Genomic DNA, 21,012 nt, shown 5'->3' on the forward strand with positions numbered 1-21,012 from the left:
ATTACAAATGGAGAGGTTATTGCTGCTAGAAAATATAAAGTATTACAATGTCAAAGAGCCTTCCATTCCATTAATATCACATCACTCGCTCGCTTGCATTAGACTCCTGTCTTCATATAATTCACCTGGCTTTAGCGGAGCAGTTAATATCCGTAAGTATTGATTTTCACGGGTCCACATTGCTGGACTTTAATACAGTTTGTGGTTTAATGTTTATACTGGGCATATTGTGTGATTAATACTGATGTATACCTGTTCCGAAATTATTTATTTTGTTAAAAGTAGGGCTGTTGACGCATTATCGCTCATCATTCATTCGTACTTTCTCCCATAATTCCAGCCTGGACGTTTACCATTTGTTACATGGATGCAGGGAATGCAGGGAAATCGGCACAAGCTACATCTTGCACTGACTGGAGACCAGTGATTATCAGAAACAGCCATAACTACCTCTATGTAATGGCACACCTATTCCATGACAAATTGAAACTGCACTTATTCACTTTAAGTGTGGTCTACGGAGGAAAGGCACCTTGCCGGTTTCTTGACGTTACACAAAAGTGGGAGATATCGGACCATATCTTTGTTTCTGTTCTAATTTTATGTAAAGCGTCTGTGAGCATTAGGAAAAGCGCTATACAAATCCCATGTATTATTATTATTATTTCACCACTGTAGGAAAAGATAGTGCTCACAATATGATAGTGACAGAGAAGAGATAACATGCACTGTGTAGAGCGCTTTATACAGAGGGCAATCACAGCGACTCTCGCTGACAGCGCCTTTGTCAATGCTTTAAGCCCCTGTCACACTGTCCCGAAATTGACACCCGATGGACACACGATAAAGGAAATGTTCAAATTCGGCTGTGATCGTAGCAACATCGGGCCATTCGTGAGGGCATCTAAGCCATCGTATGACCGCCGGTGGAGTTTCTCAGGCTCCGGCAGCAACTTCGTGAGCGGCAACTTCGTAAGGCACTCGTGAGGGCATCTTGTCAAATCGTGTCATCTTCGTGTTATCATCGGTGCATTCACCCTCACTCTGATCGGGGCGAATGCCCGATGGCACCGATGATAACACGATGCCCTCACGATGGCCTTACGAAGGGCAAAATGGACACACGAATTCAACACGAAAATGAACCTTCGCAAGGTCCTTCGGCTGTTTTATGGCATGCCAAAGATTTTGCCACCGCTCACGAAGTTGCTGCCGGAGCCTGAGAAACTCCACCGGCGGTCATACGATGGCTTAAGATGCCCTCACGAATGGCCCGATGTTGCTACGATCACAGCCGAATTTGAACATTTCCTTTATCGTCCATCGGGTTTTTTATTGCACAACAAAATCATGTAAATATATTATGTAAATAGGCTAACCCAATTTGTGTTCTGTGAAACTAAAAAGGATATAATATATTATTTTGAAGAACAGTTGACAGGAAGTTGTTGTTGTTATGGAAATAACATTACGGAGAAAACGTAATATTTTCTACATATAACGACGGATAAAGTAAAGAACAAAGTCTGAAGATATCAGTACAGTATCATAGTACTGTAACATAATTGTTTTTGGTACTTTCATTGCAGTTGTATGTCTTAAATGTAATGTAAATGTTGCCTTCGTGTGTGGTTCGGGGTCATCTTCGTGCGAAATTCACAATTCCATATGCGTGTGTCCATCGGGTGTCAATTTCGGGACAGTGTGACAGGGGCTTTAGAGTCGGAAAATTGTCGGACTTAATGCCAATAATTAACAAAATCACGTTATGTTATGAGGTTCTTTATTATTATTACATTTCATGTGGATTTGTTTTATCTCCCCCCAAAATACAAGTAATGTTAGTATATGAAATGTGTGATTAATCATGATTATTCACAGGTTATTATTGTGGTTAACGCACATTTTGGATGGATCAAACATCCTTTTTTCCATATAAAACATTGCAAGGGTAATCCAATGTGTATTATATCAAATGATCCATCATGAAGCTGCATTAAAATCGTAAGCAGAAAAACAGCTCTATGCTGCCACTGCTGTTGTGTTTCAAAATTGACCTTGTTTAGCAATGACTTTTAGATATGCAACCAGCTGTACAGTAAGTAGCAGCTCAAACTAGCAGGGGACATTGAATAGAGACTAAATAGCACTCAACATCGCAGTGAGCAAAGGGCAGACTGCGTATCTTTTGAATGCAACTTCAGTTACTTCAGTCAACCTATGCCCTAACTATATGTTTTGAAAAGCATATTTATCACTCATTCTTTCCTTTTCTGGAAGTAATAATCCTTATAATGTGTTTGAGTGAAGATCAGCCCTTTGATTACACTGCTCAGAGGCACAGATGAGAAACAAAAGCTGAGAAATGCAGCCATCCATTTTCCTCATGCATTTAGTTGCACTGACATCCAAGCAAAGGTAGGCCATAGCCATAAATCACAGGGCACAATACCAGGCACATTTTGGGCCGGTCCATCATTGGCTGTGTTTTGTTTTCTCATTGCGTCTTGGCAAATTGCTGTTATTAATGGAAGAAAGCATAGTTTGCAGCCCTCATTAGATGTTGTTCCAACAGCTTCTCTGATGGATTAAGACAACCCAGAGGCCTTGTCTGCCTCTACAACCGGCTAATATGAGCCAATTAAATGCCATGCACTCTCCGGCCAGTCCACACTTGCTTATGAGCTTGTGCAATGATATATAATTATATCCTGTGTCATGGCCAAATGGATTTCAGTTTCTAAGTACATTTGTTTCAAACACTTTTAGGCTCAACCGTGTGCTTACCCTCCAGTTCCTTGAAAATAAAGTATGTCCGATTAAAGCAGTTGGTGTCTCTGAGGATGCTGAACATTTTCTTTTGATCAAGGCAGTTTAAAACCTTCCTCCTCATTTTCTAAAACTCTCCACTCAGTAATTGGAGCTATTTGTGACACAAGCTGTTGGGTAGATGGTTGGGTTGAATGAAGCTGTCCATATAACTTAAAGTGCTTTTGTTTTAGTGTGATCAAATTTAAAAGGGACAACACATTGGAATAGATTATATGTCATTTGGGGAGCATCTACGTTGGTGAAAGAAACAAATAACCTTCCATATTTATAACAACCAGCACAGATTAACCTGCTCTGCTAAAAGGGCTGTTAACTTTATTTTAATAATACCACACTTTGTTACATATGGAAGAGGGTAAGGGCCATGTGTTAAACACTTTTTAGGAAAACAAATACATTTTTCTTGCCGAGTTCTGAGATTAAAGTCAGAATTCTGAAAGTCTGAATACAGAGATCTCAGAACAAAATAACTCTCACTGTTTTCTGAAAACTCAGAATTAAGAGAAGAAAATATATCTGAATTCTGACTTTTTTCTCAGACTTCTGAAATGTTCTCAGAACCACGGTTGGTCCTAATCATCTTCCGTACGTATAGCACACAAATCATGTACATACAATTAAAGCATATATATTTACAGCCACCTACATACACTGAATATAACTATAACACCACTAAATAAAGATACAATAGTAAAAACAGAGTGTTTATAGAGAATATCTTTACCAACACATGCAAGTCCTTGTCAGTGGCTAGTAATAATTCAAAAATGTGTTTTACTGGAAACCAATAAAGGGAGCAAAGAATGTGGGTTCTGAAATAAACACATTTAAAGGATCACAAGTGTTGAACTATCTCAGATGGGTGATGACTTACAGAAACACTTGCACAGTGTTGAATTGTATGCACCGACTTGAATTAACAGTGGTGTTTCTGCTGTGTGAAAATGGCCCACATTAGCCCGTGTTTTTAACAAGGGCAACATGCATAACAAGATATATTGCCTTGTTGGAACACTTTCATAAGATAATTGGCGAATAAAATGTGTCTAATTTATGGAGTAATTTGGATGGCATTGGTTGGATACTGAATTAATGTGAATACTGAACTGAATACTGAACTATGTGCAGCCTGCAAATGCTCCAATGTTTGTAGGGATTATTTGAAATGTGAACTTTCCTGGCACCAGTGCATAACCCATGTCATTTGCTCTTTTAAAAATTCCTCATCCCTCCCCACACGCTCTGCAGCATTTTTCCTTCATTGGCTATGCTTTATTTTCCTCTGTGCCACATAGTCAATGAATTGTTCACAATTAATCCCTGCAACCACACACGCAGACCACCAAGTAATGACCTATATTATGTAGAATCGTTTTTTTTTTAGAAGCGTAAGGATCTAATGTAAATGCATACTGTATATGGATAAAGCATGTTGGCAGTGGTGGAAAGTAAATGTACTAAAGTACTGTATTTTAGCTTAGTTTTGAGGTGCTTGTACTTACTTGAGCATTTAAATGTTATGCTCCTTCATACTTTTATTCCAATACAATTTAGAAGCCATTTACTCGGCACTGCCGAGGTGTCCTTGAGCAAGGCACTGAACCCCTAACTGCTCCCTGGCGCTGGGAAACCTGGCATCATTTTTGCTCTTGCACTACCAGAGTGAAAAAAGGGTTATATTCTTCTTCTTCTTCTAATCATAATCCAGTAATATGATATTATTCTGAAATGGGCTATTACTGTACACATAACGAGTACTTGTGTGTTGGTATTTGAGAATATGTTGATGACTTTTGTACTTAGTTTTTCTAGGTATAAAAAAGGATTTATCTTAAGTATAAACATATATAGTGCTCTTCACATTCATTTTACGACATTAGTTACTAATTACTTTAAAGGTTGATATTATTGATACAAAATATAAATGGATTTATGAGGTATACTATTATATACTATTATGGATTAAGATACCGGTCAATATAAGTAATCACTGAAGTTAGCTCCACCTTTACCTGCAAGATACAATCATGCACATTAATGGATCACTCATTATAATTCAGTGATGTAAGACATTATAATTATTATTCTGAAAATGGTCATTCTGCATAGTGAGTACTATTAGTTTTGGTACTTTACGTTTATTTGGATGCTAATTTTTCTGTACTTTCACTTCAATAAATGAAGGGAGATGTACTTGTAACGGTGTATTTCTAAACCGTGGTATTACGTCATTTACTTAAGAAAAGGATCTGTGCCTTTGTTCTACCTCTGCAACTAGAATTGTTTTTACAACATATAACTGATTGTTTCTTTAACTAAAGGCAAGGCACACGTTTACCCCCTGGTGCGTGAGTAACAAAGAGGTAGCAGTTTCCATCACCTCTCTGGAAAACTCACACAGAGACATTTACAATACTGGGCTGCTCCTCTGGTGGGTTGGTAGTAAGTGGTTAGGATTTTCTCTAAGAGCATCAGCTCCGTGTTAATGACATGCAGTCTCCGGAAAGGTTTATTCATTCAATTTGACTCAAGAGAGAAGATCTGTTCAGCCTGCTGATTAAATTAAGATTCTTTAATAACCATATCTAAGTGTGCTGACACGAGAGAGATTCTGACCCTTGTCGACCAATGAAGATAACCAAAATGGTGTGTTTTAAAAGCATGTGACAGCATTGCAGTGCATTACTCTCAGTTATGTCACAGTTTGGTGGTCATGATTTACCTCTGATCTGCTCTTCATTTCCTGTGCCACACAAATCCAAAGCTGTACTTTTGTAGTCATTTTCTAAAATGAAGGGACCTATTTTCTGCCTTTCACGTAGTCCAATTCTAATTTCTTCCATTTTGATTCAGTACATGTGGCTGCTTTGAAAGGAATGCCATTGAGGAACAAATTGCAGAGTTCATTATGACGTGCATGGTGCTTATTGTCGAAATAGGTTCGACAAAGATGACAGGTGGAAAATTATAAGTGGTCTTCAACCAGTTCAGCATCAAAGAACACGTTACATGCTGTTGCTATTAAAATGACTGTTTTTATGTGATGATATTGTGTGCTTTTTTGTTAATGCTAATTTCCATCTAGGTCAGTCAATTTATTACTTGCCAACATTTGGCATCAGCACTTAACTAAAGTACATTTTGAAATGAAAGGCACATTTAAATACATTATTGGTCTATTTGTCTGATATAAAACCATTTCCCACACTTGGAAATGATAAATCTTAGGACTAGAATGCTAAGAATATCCATCTATTTTCATCTTCATGCACATTCACAGAAATGGCTAGGAAATGCGTCGTCTCCTCAAAATCTTTTTTCAAATGCCATATATATTAATTTGCCGCTTTTCAGCTCTTGTCGACAAAGGCATCTGAGTTTTTTCAAAAGGATCTTTGTGAAATAAGGCACTTCACATTACATGGGTATGACTGCCACCAGTGCCTGTCATACCAAATGATGTTCTAATTGTAATCTACTTTCTGCCAGTGGCATTACCCACACTCATTTGGTCACAGTCATCCAACCCTGTGTGCCTAATACTGCATGTCGTCAGTGAGAAAAATATATTTGTTGAATTATACTTGAGAGAAAACTTTTGGTGAAGTAACAAACTCAGCATTTGAGGTTAATAGGCACTATGGGTGTCAGTGCTTAAGATTTAGGACATTTTAACAGTGCAAAAGGTAACAGAGTTGAAAAGATGCTCCTTAAATACCAGTGGGACTGCATTGACTAAGAATGATTGAATAATGTATTATTCACCTGCTTGAATGCTTGTTTTAAACATAACCTTTCTATTATTTTGTAACTGTCCACTGGGATGTTTTATTCTCTCTGAGTGATATACAATATATGTTCATAATACAAATGTTTTTTTAAATATACAAACAATAGGTACTTATCTCTTTATCTCGAGTATTACTATATAAATAAACAGGTGGGTTTATCAATAAATATAAACCCACCTTTTTCGCTTGTACCTTGGCCATTAAATACAAATAAATATAAAAAAGGGAAATAGTTTAAACTTTTAAGAGTTAATATCATGAAACCAATGCCCCAGTTCCTACTATGGTTTGGGTTATTTGAAGCGAATATATCTGCATTTTTCATGTTGTTCTTAGTTTGAATCTGTATGGTTTATTGTACCTATTGTTAGTCGCTTTGTATGAAAGCATCATCTAAATGAAATGTTATAGTCCCTCAGTGATCACCTACAGTGAGGCCCTCATAGTGGTTTATGTCATTTCATAAACACTTGTTGTTCATGAGGTCCCATTTCACTGAGGTTTATATATGTGTACAGCAGTGGCAAGCTGTGACTTAAGGCCCTCTGACCCCCACCCCTTCCCTCTAAAAAATAAATTAAAATGAGTTATTACGTCACAGCGTATACTTCGGCGGAATATCAAAAACAATTGCCCGGGGTGCAAAACGCATCAATGACAGCAACCCACACAAAACATCACCTGTAAATAACCCAATTTGTGTTCTTTGAAATTGAAAAGGATATTGCATTATGTTTGTTACTTTCGTTGCAGTTGTATGTCTTAAGTGTAATTTGGCTTGGCTTCCTATTTTGTATGGACATGCTTTTATTTTGAAGGCGAGTTTACGCTGTTGACAGGAAGTTGTTGTTGTTATGGAAACAAGAAAAGCTTCACAGCGGGCGGAACTTGTCATAAAGTCCACGATAATAAAACCCACCCATTTAGAGGGAAGATATGATTGGTCAATTGTACTGTCATTTGACATTACTCTCTCGTTCAGTTACTATAGCTGGGCCCTCTGAATTCATAGCAGGACCACCAATCAGCTCCTGTCTTCACAGTAACTCGCAGAGACGAGCTTCTTTCATTTAACCCTTCACATTCAAACAGAAACTGAATAGGCAAATTCGAAGGATTTATTTCTTTGGAAATGTTATTTCAAATACAATTAAATCAAATTATTTTGGAAAATCTAATGACAAATATAACAAAAAATATAACAACAAATATATTTTTAAATTTTTTTTTTTTTGAATGTTTTTAAATATTATTTTGTAGAATATCTTAGAGGGCCCTGACGGCTCGCCACTGGTGTACAGTGATATCCATCTGTTCTACAAGGTCCAATCCCCTCATTAAATCCTGAATGTGTTAAAACAGCTATTATGTTGGGTAGAGGGTTGCTGTCTTTCAGAGGAAGTCGGCCCACGCACCGCTGGCTGTTTGGGTCTGTGGGACCCGTTTTCAGTGTATACTAAAAGAAAAATGTATTCAATTTAATTATTTTAACCTGCTTTATTTGGGGGTGAACCTCACACCCTCTAGGGCAGGGCTGGCCAACCAGTCAGAGGTTAAGAGCCACATTTTTTCTATGTTTCTGCAAAGAGCCACATCAAACACACAGTCACTGATACCGCTTGTTTCAGTTTTTTGTTTTCTGGAGACAAGATTTCAACCACGTCACTGGTGCATTTTTGTGGCATTGGGATATATATTTTTGAAATCCTCTGGAGCAGAGAGAGGAGCTGTGGATTATTGTTATTGATTAATGCATCAGTGTTTCTTAGGGTCAAAAACACTAAACTCACAACTTAAAATGAAAGCGTTTAGTTTATTTAATAAAAGAGCACATGTTCAATATGAAAAGTGACAGTAGTTATAGATTATTTGGAATTTGGTGCTATATATATATTTAAAAAAAAAAATTATATATATTTTTTAAACACCTTGAATTTCAGGGGGGGGGCGCGGGGCTCCGTTGGCGGGAAACACTGGATAGTGTTTAATCAACGATAGGTTTCCCCCCCCTCAAATTGGTTCACTGCATCGCAGGTATTATTGTGATTGGCTCTTGGGCCACATCAAAATTAGACACGCTGTCATCCTCTCATACTGACACCTGACACCACACATACACAAGTAGGGAGAGCCGGGACGAAAGTAACACAGGACGAAAGTAACACGGGACGAAAGTAACACGGGACGAAAGTAACACGGGACGAAAGTAACGGAGAGCCCAAACAACTTTGACCGGCCAAATTACGTCAGAATTATCAGCATTCAATACTTAACAGACCTACTAAATATCAGGTTTAACTGTCAGGAGTAGCTAGTGTTGTCACGATACCAACATTTTGGTTTCGATACCAAGTCAAGAATTGCGATTCCGATTCTTTTTAACAATGAGAACAATAAATAAAATAAATGACAATAATTTGTATTAAATACAATTAATACATTTCTTACAGACGGGCCTCGTGGTGTCCGTAGGCTTGCCCTCACTGTCAGAGATATCGCTCAAATACTTCCAAATTTCGCTTCTGGCGTCTTTGTTGTCAACAAGCCGAGGCGCAGCGGCAGTTGCACTCCCACTTGCTTCTCGTTTTCTCACATGCTCTGGCAGCTAGCGCGTGCACGAGAGAGGGGAGGCACTTGAGTGTGCTTGAGAGGGGAGGGACTTAGAGCGTGCTTGAGAGGGGAGGGACTTAGAGCGTGCTTGAGAGGGGAGGGACTTAGAGCGTGCTTGAGAGGGGCGGGACTGCAGGCACGGCTGCAGTGCAGGGAGTGAAAGCAGAGCGCTGAACACACACGGCTCTTATTAAAACAGCGCTTTCTCACCGGAGTACTTTTCCCCGTCATTCTTAAAGTACCGATATTAATGAAACGGAGGAATCGTAACGTTTTTAACGGCAGGGTATCGCGGTACCTTTCAAGTATCGGTACACCGTGCAACACTAGTCAGGAGTCAGTGTCTCTCCCCCAAACTCACACATAGGCTATACAATTCGATATGAACTGAAGAGCCGCATGAAACTAGGCAAAGAGCCGCATGGGGCTCGAGAGCCGCGGGTTGGCCACCCCTGCTCTAGGGGGTCTGGGGGCATGCACCCCCGGGAAGATTTTTGTTTAAATGTTGAAGTTAAATGCATCAATCTGGTGCACTTTGAGCACAACATGCATTTATGGATACAGCTCTCAACACTCAAAGGCAGATGTACACTTTTCAATAATCCAAACATCTTTAGAATATGATCACAACCAATAACAAATCATTTAAACTTGTTTATTCTTATCTCATGTTACCTAGTTAGTATTATTTCTTTCTATGTATGCATATTTTATTAATCACTCCCCTCTTAAACTATTTTAGTTTTTTTGACTGTCCTATAAAACACATTGGAATGATTTATTACTTTATCTATATTAAATAGATAAAGGTGTGCTCTCTCTCTCTCTCTCTCTCTCTCTCTCTCTCTCTCTCTCTCTCTCTCTCTCTCTCTCTCTCTCTCTGTCTCGCTCACTCACAGAGGCTGTGTGCTCCTCCGTGGCGATGACGGCTTGCGTTAAAAAATAACAATAAACATATTTGTAAAGTGGGGGGACACAAACGGGATTTCGAAAAGTGGGGGGGACATGTCCCCCCTGTCCCCAGTGGAAATTACGCCATGCGTGCGCGTCAAGTGCAATAAATATATATGCAAGTTGCAACACACACAGTAAAACTCTGCCCCTCATGTGCTGTATAGGCTGGCACGACTAGGCTGTGTTCAATGGGGCTGATGTGTTGCGTAGATTCTGCCAGAAGGAAAATCAGCGGGGAGGTGCCACATTGCTTTTCTTCCCGACTGCAACGCTGGTCCCGCAAATCAAGCAAGAACGTGATTGGTCGATATTCATTGTGGGGGGGGGGGGCGGAGGAGGAGTGTTAGATAGATATAGAGTTGTAGTAAGTAAGTAGATAGAGTTCGCTATGATTTAGGTTTCGTTTATGCATAGGGTAGATTCTTTTAATTACATTTCCTTTTTTGATTTGTGTATTTTTTACATTTTGGATTTCGTTGGCGAGCTATATTTGGAACATGCCCCGCGGGCGACTGACGTGTTGGCTACCCCTGCTCTAGAGCGTAATTTGGGATTGTAGCCTTTACAGACCATTTACATGCACTAAAACCTATAGAACACACTACAGGAAAGGGAAAACCCAGAAAAGCATTAAAGGGTTAGGCCTCTTTAACTATAGTGCTCAAGTACTTTCCACCACTACTTATACCTGCAGGTCTTTATGGAGTGCTGTGTAGAACGATATGTAGAGCCAAGACTTAACAATCTTTTTCTTTGTTATTTTCAAAGAAAATAGTTATTTTCTTTTTAATGAAAACTGAAAGTCATTTCAAAAGCTCAAGGCTGTACTGCATGGCACTTATAATACCGTTTATTTGTCCGTATGAGAAAAATATGTTGATTTATACCCGCATCAAAATCAATGGCAGCAATAACCTTTTAAATACATTGTCATAATAAGACCAAGATGTTTAGCTTTTTCTGACATTTTTTTTTTTTTGAATGGCAATGAATGACATCTTCAACCGCTCTTTCAAATGCCTACGCTTCTCTAAGGGATTTATTGCATGTTTTTTTCAATGCCAAACAGCACCAGGTAAATAACTGGTGAAAAGCTAAATTGGTTTTACCACACCAACTTGGTTTGACATACAGAGATAATCAAAACATGTTTGGTTTGAAGGAAGATGGAATTTGAATTCGTCAAAACAAAAGAAATGCTAATTATAAAGAAATTCATTGAACAGTGAACACTCTTATCGCCTTAAGTAACTACAAATGAAGTGCTATTTACCAAAATACTCACCTCCCATATGGAAAAGAGCTTCTTGTGGAAAAATGATTCATGGACATAGTCAATATTATATAAATAAATAATTAACATTCTGCAAATTCATGACCGCTTTAATGCTGTTGCTCAACATTTACCTCGGCAAGAATAAAAGTAACTTCTTCATGTTGTTTTTATGATTTATGACTGTAATACAACTTTTCTCCTTTCTTTCTCTCCAGGATATTTGACAGTTACCATAGAGCCCCTGCCTCCTGTTGTTGTGGGAGAGACTGTTACCCTCAAGTGTAACTTCAAAACTGATGGAAGGCTACGAGAGATTGTTTGGTATAGGGTGAGTAAACATGTCTCCTCTTTCAATGCCATTTAAACACTAGAATCTATCAAGAGCATCATTCCTTTCATTTTAGCCTCTAGGTATTTGAGGAGTTCAATAACACAGGTTCATGGCGGCCTTAAAGAAGATACCATGCACTGTCAAACTGCTATTGTTAGGAAACAGGCTATTTGGAGCAGCTGTATGGGAGGCATCACTGGCTGTTGCTTGGGAATTTGATTTCTCAATCGGCTGGTCATCACCATCATGTCTTAATAGTTCACAGCTGGCGACTCAACAGTTATTAAAATCCCAGTTGGTGTACTACACTGCCTAAGTGCTGCCAATAATTAGATCTTTGTAGGAGGAAAAAAATACAACACACATTTATTTTTTTCAAGATGAAGTTAATTTTGTCAATGCAACTTTTTGATTAAAGTTCAGTTGGTAAAGGAAATGTGCAGATATCACAGTTCAAAGACCATATATTTCTTTCACATCATGAGAGTCCCTGATAAGCAATTTAATTGGTAAGCAAGAGCAGCTGCCACACCCTTGTCTAAACATTTGTTTTTGCCAACAATCTCCAATAATTCCTGAGTGCTTTACAGAGTGGCTGACTCTACTTTCTGAATGTGCTCATTGATAATTGGATTTGTGTAATCTACTGACAAACTGTAGAGCCTGAAATGTTATCAACCAAGCGTAGGTGTTCCATCAAATACATTACACTACTCTATTCATCAACAAGTCACTTGGACTTCTCCTTGTGTCATCAATGGTGCTTGTGATATTATCAACATACTGATGGCTGCATGCAAGGGTGGCTCTGCTCTTTAGAATATATATGCACTAGTAAGACATGCAGTTCTGACTTACTGAACAATAGATGTGTCTTAGGAGCTCTACACTAACTTTACACAAGAAGAATGACAGTTTGCTTCTCCTGAGGAATATTGTGAAAACAGTTGTCTGTGTATGTATTGTGGGTCTGGAGGAAGCTTTCTAAAGTCTGAACAAATAATTAGAAGGAGCTGTTGCATTATGGTTATTGTAGGATCCAGGATTGCTAATGCTTGACCCATACAGGACGGTAGCAAATATTTGGTTGGATCAATGTTAACCATTCTGTAAAAATAAAAAAATGAAACAAATAAATAATATTAACAACAATAAAATAATAATAATAATAATAATGATAATAACAATACAAATAATATTAATAATTTAAATTATAATAACAATAATAATAAGTATTAATAACAACAACAATAGTAATAATACTCATAATAATAATAATAATAATAATAACAGTATCAATAACAATACAATAATAATAATAATTAATACTATCAACAATAGTAATAATAGTTGTAATAATAATAATAATAATAGTAATAACAATAATAATTTAATAATAATAAATAAATACATTTTAAAAAGTCTGATCTACGCCTTGTCATCAGAATGCGGATGAAGGGCAGTGAAACATCACCTTGGTCCAATCATAAAGTGAGCGTTCGAGCCCTGCAGTGGGCAAGCTATATGTTTTTATTTCATCATCTGCTTACCTTCACCTTGGCACGTGCCCTAGTTTGTTTTGTATGAACAGTTTCTATTTTTTGTGTATCTTCTGTGCACTTGGCATGCTGAAGGGCATTACAAAATCATTAAATACAAAATGACTACTGTGGTGATGGAGGGAATTTCTAAATGTCCTGCCAAAACTCACAATCAGTAATACAAATCTCAATTATGTATCACCTGAGTCAAGCTAATAATCCAGGAAATTATTGAGTAATACAATTCACCCAAAAATGACATGCCGTTCTGAAAAACGCTCCCATGTAAACTTTCCAATGTGTTTTTGACCAATATGCAATCCTTATTGGAACACTACTTAATAAAGTACACCTTTCATACATGAGAAAGCAACCATGTACTGCTTATAGAAGCACTGTTTTTATAGTGTCTTATGCCTTTTCACTCTTTTATTGGAGAACAAAACGGTGTCTCTGGACTCATCTTAGCAAACGCTGACCTTTCAATGTAGCACAAAGATAGATGTATGGCTCTTTACACATTCACCCCCGTATCATACTGTAGATCACTTTCATGACGGTGACAATTCATTTAATCAGGCGGGGATATGAAAGCGTTGTTTTGCTTATATTCTGTCAGAATTCTGTGTTCCCTGTTGAGGGCTTAACTTTAAATAACCGCTGCGAGAATAAAGCTATCCATATTAAGTGTCCTCACGAGGAAAGCTTAGAGGTTGTAACAGAAACTGACCCCATCTCTCCGGTGGACGCCTCTCAGCACAACCGCTGATAATGTATTCATCAATTACCTACACCTTGGCGCCAAATTGTCTTTAATCTCTGCCTTTTAATTTGACTAAATAATGTTGACTCCTCATTTTACCTCCTGCTCAAATGGATGGGGTTGATACTCCCCTGGGGAATTGGCTTATCTAATCGAAACTTGGCCAATCATAAAAGGGGGAAGCATGAAGTGAATATTTCAACAAGTGCTGATTTGTGCTGCTAGATCCTGACATATTCTGTTTGAGGATTTTTTAATGCATGACACATCCAGACTGCAGTCAGAATTAACACGTCAAAGAGGACCTTTCAAGCCACGCTCACTCAAAAATGTCCACAAAATGATATTCAAAGCCAAACAGATAAAAGTAATGGATTTGATTTTAGTTACGGGTTCTCTTAAAGCCTTTTGTGTTTTCTTTATGAATAAGATCCTTTTTTTAGGGACTGTACAAATGTTATCTTTACCGAGATAAATTGTAAGCGTGTGTGAAAGGGGGAATTATTTTCTTCAAAAGCCACACCTTTCCTTTTCATTACCTTGACCTTCCTATGTAATACAAAATAAAAATATTTCTTTCAAGAAGTTAGTATTAATCTTTTGGTTAACACAAGAAGAGACTGCACAATAATGAAGGAGACCACAAGCAGAAATAACAAGCATATATAATGCAAAAATATAAGAATACTGCAATATTTCATGTTTTTTGCATGTTGCACTAAATATTACCTTACAATTGCTTAGCAAAGTGACTTATTGTATAAAGTGCATTTCAATCACAACATATAACGCAAACAATTCAATAATCGTGCAATTTAAAAAAATAATAAAATCAAATGAAATAAGGAAACTGCTTTAAGACTTCAATATTATAGAAACACAGATGTCTGTAGCTGTTAAACAGTGATATCAACATTGATCATAGATATAGACAGAGCGAATTAAAATCCACTGTATTTAACCATGTTTTGATGCGAGGCATAAACCCATGCAGTGGAGTATAAGAGAACAAAATAATTGTTTTAAAAATAAATTAATAATGGTAGCTCCAACCATCAAAAAGGCTAAATTAAACATTGTCTCCCTTAATTACATCTTTAATTTAAGTTTACACAAGATGACACAACATTAACAGACAGGAAGTGAATGGAGTGAGAACGCCCTCTGTAATGGAAGCTGTATAGCTAATGCTTCAAGAGCAAATACATGAAAGCCTCTGGAGTGTATATGGTTTTACACTAATGTTTTAAGTGTGTCGTGAATACTGACGGGCCATGGATTAATCGTTATGGATATGTAATGCCATCAAGCCGTCTATTATGCTGTAATAGCGAACCAAATAGTAATGATAGATCATATGATAAGATGGCGCTGCCTGTTTGGGAGAGGAACGTTGGCGTGGTGGTGCGTGGGGACTCCTCTTCAAAGACCTGCACACAAGCTCATCTCATGCCGTGCCTGTTTTAATTAATGTCACCCTAATGGATATGTACATATGGGACATCTCCCAGTGGGCACCCAGGTATACGCTGACGGTGGTGAAAAGCAAGAGGTGTCTGGTAGCTTGCCTGTTGAGTGCAGCTCTGCGGTGTGGCTCGTTTTAATCATTGGATCAGCTGTCTCTGCTCTCCTGTTCTGCCTCTTCCCTCGCTCTGCCTATTACAACTCCTCCATTCTCACCCCGACATAACTCTTCTGGGATCCTCTCTCCTAATTTACCACTGGCCTGTCTGCTGGCTGAGCTAGTTTCTCTGGAACTCATCTCATCATTCAGTGTCCACCTCTGTCCATTTCATTATTAAGATTCAGACTCACCTGTATTTATAATCCTGCTCTCACACCATTCTCCAAAACTCAATGCGTACATGCTGTAGCTTTACAAGATGACGTGCGATAGTAACGGTATCAAAGGGAAACATTTTAATCATGTTCCAGAGACATGTTGTCTTCCTCGTGATGATAAAATGCAACATAATCTGTGTGGGTTATTTTCAGCAGGAACTAGCTGAGAAAATACAATAATTGTTCTCCACATTTTTAACATTTTATTTTGTTGTAGGTAGTCTTGTCTTGTTGTTTTCTCTTGAAATACATGGAGTTATGACTGAGGGATACAAAAAAATGCCTTTCATTGTTATATTTCTCATTTAAATTCCCAAACATGCCTAAAAAAAGAAAATATATCTATAATTCTTCAATTTAGAGCTGAGTTGCTGTTGTTGGATGGCAGCCATATTAATGTTCTATGTCAGTACTGTGAGCTCTTTTCTAAATTAAACACACTGTGTACTCTCTTATCTTCTTGTATACTTAGAATACAGTGGAGGAAGAAGTACTATGGTCTTAAAATACTAAATTACAACTAAAAGTCTGGAATGTAAAATGTTAAGTAGAAGTACAGACGTACTATCAGCTTTATGTACTTACAGTTTCAAAAGTAAAAGTACTTAATATTTACAGTGGCTCCTATTATTTTTTTTATATAATCTTATATTATTCTGTAACACATGTTGAGCGTGTTGTGGTTTGTGTGTATGTGCAGCCAATTTTAGCAATTTATATTATACAAGCAAATCACATCTTTGTATATTTAACTAGTTAATATGAGTGTCAAACATATATAGTGGAGTAAAAGTATAAAGTAGCATGAAGTACAATCATGTCAAAAAGGTACGTACTTGAGTAAATATACTTTGTAACTTTCCACTATCGCCAACATAATAACTCTATGTCTTTGGTTGTTTTATGGGAATGTTGTATTTCAGCTGTTGTTGGTTTTGGTTTTAAAGTGCAATAACATGAGGAATGAAAAGACTCCAGGTGCACATGAAGCATCTTTCATACTGTAAGTATGAAATCACCAGCTGGGTTGTAAATGCTTTAAGTTGCAACTCAACTACCAAACACTTTGTTTTAAGCTTTATGAGCTTGTGAAATAATAGTAACATTATCCCCCTACTGTACCTGCTCTTGAATTGGCTCACTTACCATATCCTGAAAATCCTCATTGTGATCCATGCAGTAGCAGAATATATCTGGTACCACTTTACAATAAGACTTAAGGATTCATAAAGGGTTTATAATTAGGTTATTAATTAGGTTGTAAACACTTTATTAATCATTAAGAACCATTTATAAACCAGTTCTAAAATAGTTTTCATACGTCAACACAGGCTCACTATTTGGCAATATGACTAAGCCTTATATTGGCTACTTAACGAGAATCAACCTAGTGAACAACAGATACCAAGGATGCTGGCTGATGAAGAAGACGAAGTAAGCTAAGTAGCCAATATAAGGCTTAGCAGTACAGATACATGTGGGCTCACTATTTGGCAAGCAACCGGTCACAGTTGCCCTGTTTATATGTCTTATAAAAGCTTATTAATGATTTATAAAGTGTTCACAACCTAATTAATAAATGAATTACAAACCATTCGTAAGCCCTTTATAAGGGTAGTCTTATTGTAAAGTGGTACCATATATCTTTATAAAAATACTGTGGTAATAAAATAAACAATGTTCATAATGTGTGGGTGTGGAGGTATATGTGTTAACGCGGTAACAAATCAATAGTTGGTAATGTGTAGAAAGGACAATAACACAAGGGTCATACATCTCAATCATCAGCTGAAAAACCATTGAAAGCTTATCATATTTTAATAAAGCCACCTGCCCCCACATATTCTACTCAGGGCATCTTGAGTTCAACACTTATCTTTATAACCTATGCTACAACACCTCAAAGCATTAGGAAAGTAAAGGTTGCTGTGTAAATATAAAGCTGAAATTAATATTTTATACTTTTTTTGGCCAAACAGCTCAGAAATAAACGTGACCTGATAGAGTTGTATGTAAAGTACTAAACTGGGAATGAATGGGATGTTGCAGTAGTAAATGTAAAGACATGGAGTAGATCAATTGTGTAAGACCAGGGTTTGTCTCCCGTCTCATGCAATAAGTCTCCATTGATTTTTTTTTTTTTTTTCTTTTAACTTACTTCAAGTCCATTGGTGTCTGAAATCACTCCCGTTTCTACCCTTGTAGCGCCAACGTCATGAATATGTCAGACTGTTAGCTGGAGGCAAGACAAAGGAACAACTGGAGGCAAACACACATACCTTAGAGTAGTTAACTATTAAAGAGTTAAGTGTCTTTGAGCTTTAGAAGCGCTATGCAAACCTTATGTATTATTATTATTAAACATATCAAATATGTAATTTTGATGTGTTTTCAAAGGAGTATGGCTCTTCAAATTTAATAATAAAAGGACGTTGGTTGGATGTTGTGTTTAGCACACACTTCATATAAGTCAAATAGATATCTGTTGAATATTGTGTTATGCTCCCCTTATCAGAAATTGGGGGAATTATGTTGCTGATTTATTTTTGTATAGCCTGTCTATTAGATCATGCTAATAGTAGTATCATAAGAGATACAACGACAATTAAACAGTTTGTGTCCTCTGCCTACAATAACCATAAGTGTAATATTTAAAGGCAATCAAAATGTCTGATTCCTTGCATGCTTGGTTTCTCTATCAGATGTGTAAATGTACGGCCATTGACTGTAGGTTTTCCTGTCAGATCGTCACATTCAGAATCTGATGTCCCATGGATTAAAGCTGCATTTCTTAAATAACACTCATTGTTCAAGAGAGATGAGGGTTTTACAAGTTCAGAGAAACTATTGTTTTCAGCCATTTAAAAAAAAATAAGCTAATCTTAAATGCTCGCTAGCCAGCGTTAGCTAACGTGTTCAGAGACTGATTCTGCCTCATGTTTATCAGGAGTCTAAAGTGCTCTATATTCACACAATTGAGTGAATGAGTGTATTATTTAGAAACATTCCTCCAGCAGATAAAATGTTTAGATACAAATTGTAAAGTAGAGCCTGACAGCACCTGTAAAATAGATACGATGTATAGGTCAGTGTATTGCTTACAACAGAGAAAACACTATTGGGCCTCTATTAGAGATAACTCCATGAGTTAACAAGGAAGTGATCTAGAATAAGCCCATGTTAGCATGACAACAATCTTTCCATCAACCATATATTTGTCAAAACGTAACAATACATTGTCCATAAAGCGCTGGACTCCAACGGTGAGTTTAAAATGCTTTGACAAGCAACATAATCCTTCTAGTGTGCCAGTAAGTGTACAGTTATAAAGTTGTCTGTTGATGTGAGTGAAAGAGGACGTTTTATGTATTGGATTGATGTCTATGATTAAATCTTATGTTCCAAAGTGATGTTCCAATGCAGACCCATTGTTCATGCATCTTGAGCACACTGCAGTCCTTAGTGGGAGTTCTCATATCAAAGTGCTGCAAGCACAGTTATTTCCACTCAACATATTGCCATTATCTTAACAGTGCAGAAAGACTGTACACGTGTACTCAAGAAGTGTGTTCCAGCTTTGTTTGGACACAGGCCAGCTGCCTTAGTTGCTTTAAGGAAAATAGGATGCTTATGTTTGGAAATATGAAAATAGCTCTGCATATAAAAGACTGACTTGCCTGGAGTATTGTGTAACTTACAACGAGAAACTTATTACAGGATAATAGTAAGGCACTGTGTTCCCACTCAAACTCTGCAACTCATTTTATTCTAATAACACCAACTCTTACATTGCCTCTGGTAGTTTTTCTTTAAATGTCCTTGTGGCCCACATTTTTGACAAATCCCATTAAAGCTGTCGACAGTGTAAAAGCACAATATAACAACTATGCAAATGATGTATCTCTTGTCACAGCCAAGCAATGTGGTGGTGCATTACCTGAGGGCAGCGTGGCTGGATATACACTGAACAAAAATATAAACGCAACACTTTTGTTTTTGCTCCCATTTTTCATGAGATGAACTCACAGATCTAAAACATTTTCTATATACACAAAATAACCATTTCTCTCAAATATTGTTCACAAATCTGAAAAAATCTGTGATAGTGAGCACTTCTCCTTTGCCGAGATAATCCATCCCACCTCACAGGTGTGGCATATCAAGATGCTGATTAGACAGCATGATTATTGCACAGGTGTGCCTTAGGCTGGCCACAATAAAAGGCCACTCTGAAACGTGCAGTTTTGCTTTATTGGGGGGGTCTGGGGGAGTCCGAAAACCAGGCAGTATCTGGTGTGAGGGGTAGGGGTAGGGGTAGGGTTAGGGGTAGGGTTAGGGTTAGGGTAATGTTGTGAATCGAGTGGCCCATGGTGGTGGTGGGGTTATGGTATGGGCAGTCGGGCTGTGCATCTTCACTGGTCTCACGATTCGATTCGATTACGATTATCCTGTCAACGATTCGATTCAATTCGATATCCCGATGCATCCCGATGCATCACGATTCATACCAATGCGTTGCATCCTCAATTTTCTATATTATTGCACATGGCTTATTTTTTCATCAATGCATACATGCAGTAAATACATATGAACTCTCTTTTTATTATTTAGAAAGTGCTTCAGAAATCAATAACATAAATGTCTTGACATTCATTTATAAACCAAAATAAATGAATTGTATAGGTCTAGCCTCCCTATATCTGTGTGTGAAGTTGTTCCATCCTCAAAAACAAAAAAAGAATGCTTCTGCAGTCTAGCTGTAGCTTCTAGCAACGGCCTTCTGTTAAAGAAAGGACACTGAATGTCCTGAATGTGGCATCACACACAGGACTTGAGTCTGAACACAGCAGACAACAGGAGTATTTACAACAGCATATAACAACTAAAATACTGCATGTGGGTGCACACTTACATTCTCTGTCTTACTGTTACATAAATCCCATGAATGTATGAGATTAAATTAGCTTCATTATATCTCAGTGATTAAGTGAATAATAAAGTTTCTATCGGGTCACTATCAGCCTGTCACTCATTATTTGCAGGAGGGGCGGGGCTTGGAGGAACAGAGGAGA

The 21,012-nt window shown here is 37.5% G+C and overlaps 1 protein-coding gene across 3 annotated transcripts in view; it reads left to right on the forward strand.

Annotated features, from left to right (window-relative positions):
- The window catches only part of igsf21a (immunoglobin superfamily, member 21a), a 277,788-nt gene that overhangs the window by 69,544 nt on the left and 187,232 nt on the right, over positions 1–21,012 (forward strand). For all 3 annotated transcript variants that reach the window (XR_004568004.1, XM_034205655.1, XM_034205656.1), the window contains exon 2: positions 11,679–11,791. Coding sequence is in view for 2 of the 3 variants with exons in the window: in XM_034205655.1 (XP_034061546.1) it covers positions 11,679–11,791 (113 nt within the window). In the remaining variant the exon portion in view is untranslated. The remainder of the gene's footprint in view (positions 1–11,678; positions 11,792–21,012) is intronic.

This window comes from Gymnodraco acuticeps, unplaced genomic scaffold (genome assembly GCF_902827175.1).
Source record: "Gymnodraco acuticeps unplaced genomic scaffold, fGymAcu1.1, whole genome shotgun sequence".
NCBI lineage: Eukaryota > Metazoa > Chordata > Actinopteri > Perciformes > Bathydraconidae > Gymnodraco > Gymnodraco acuticeps.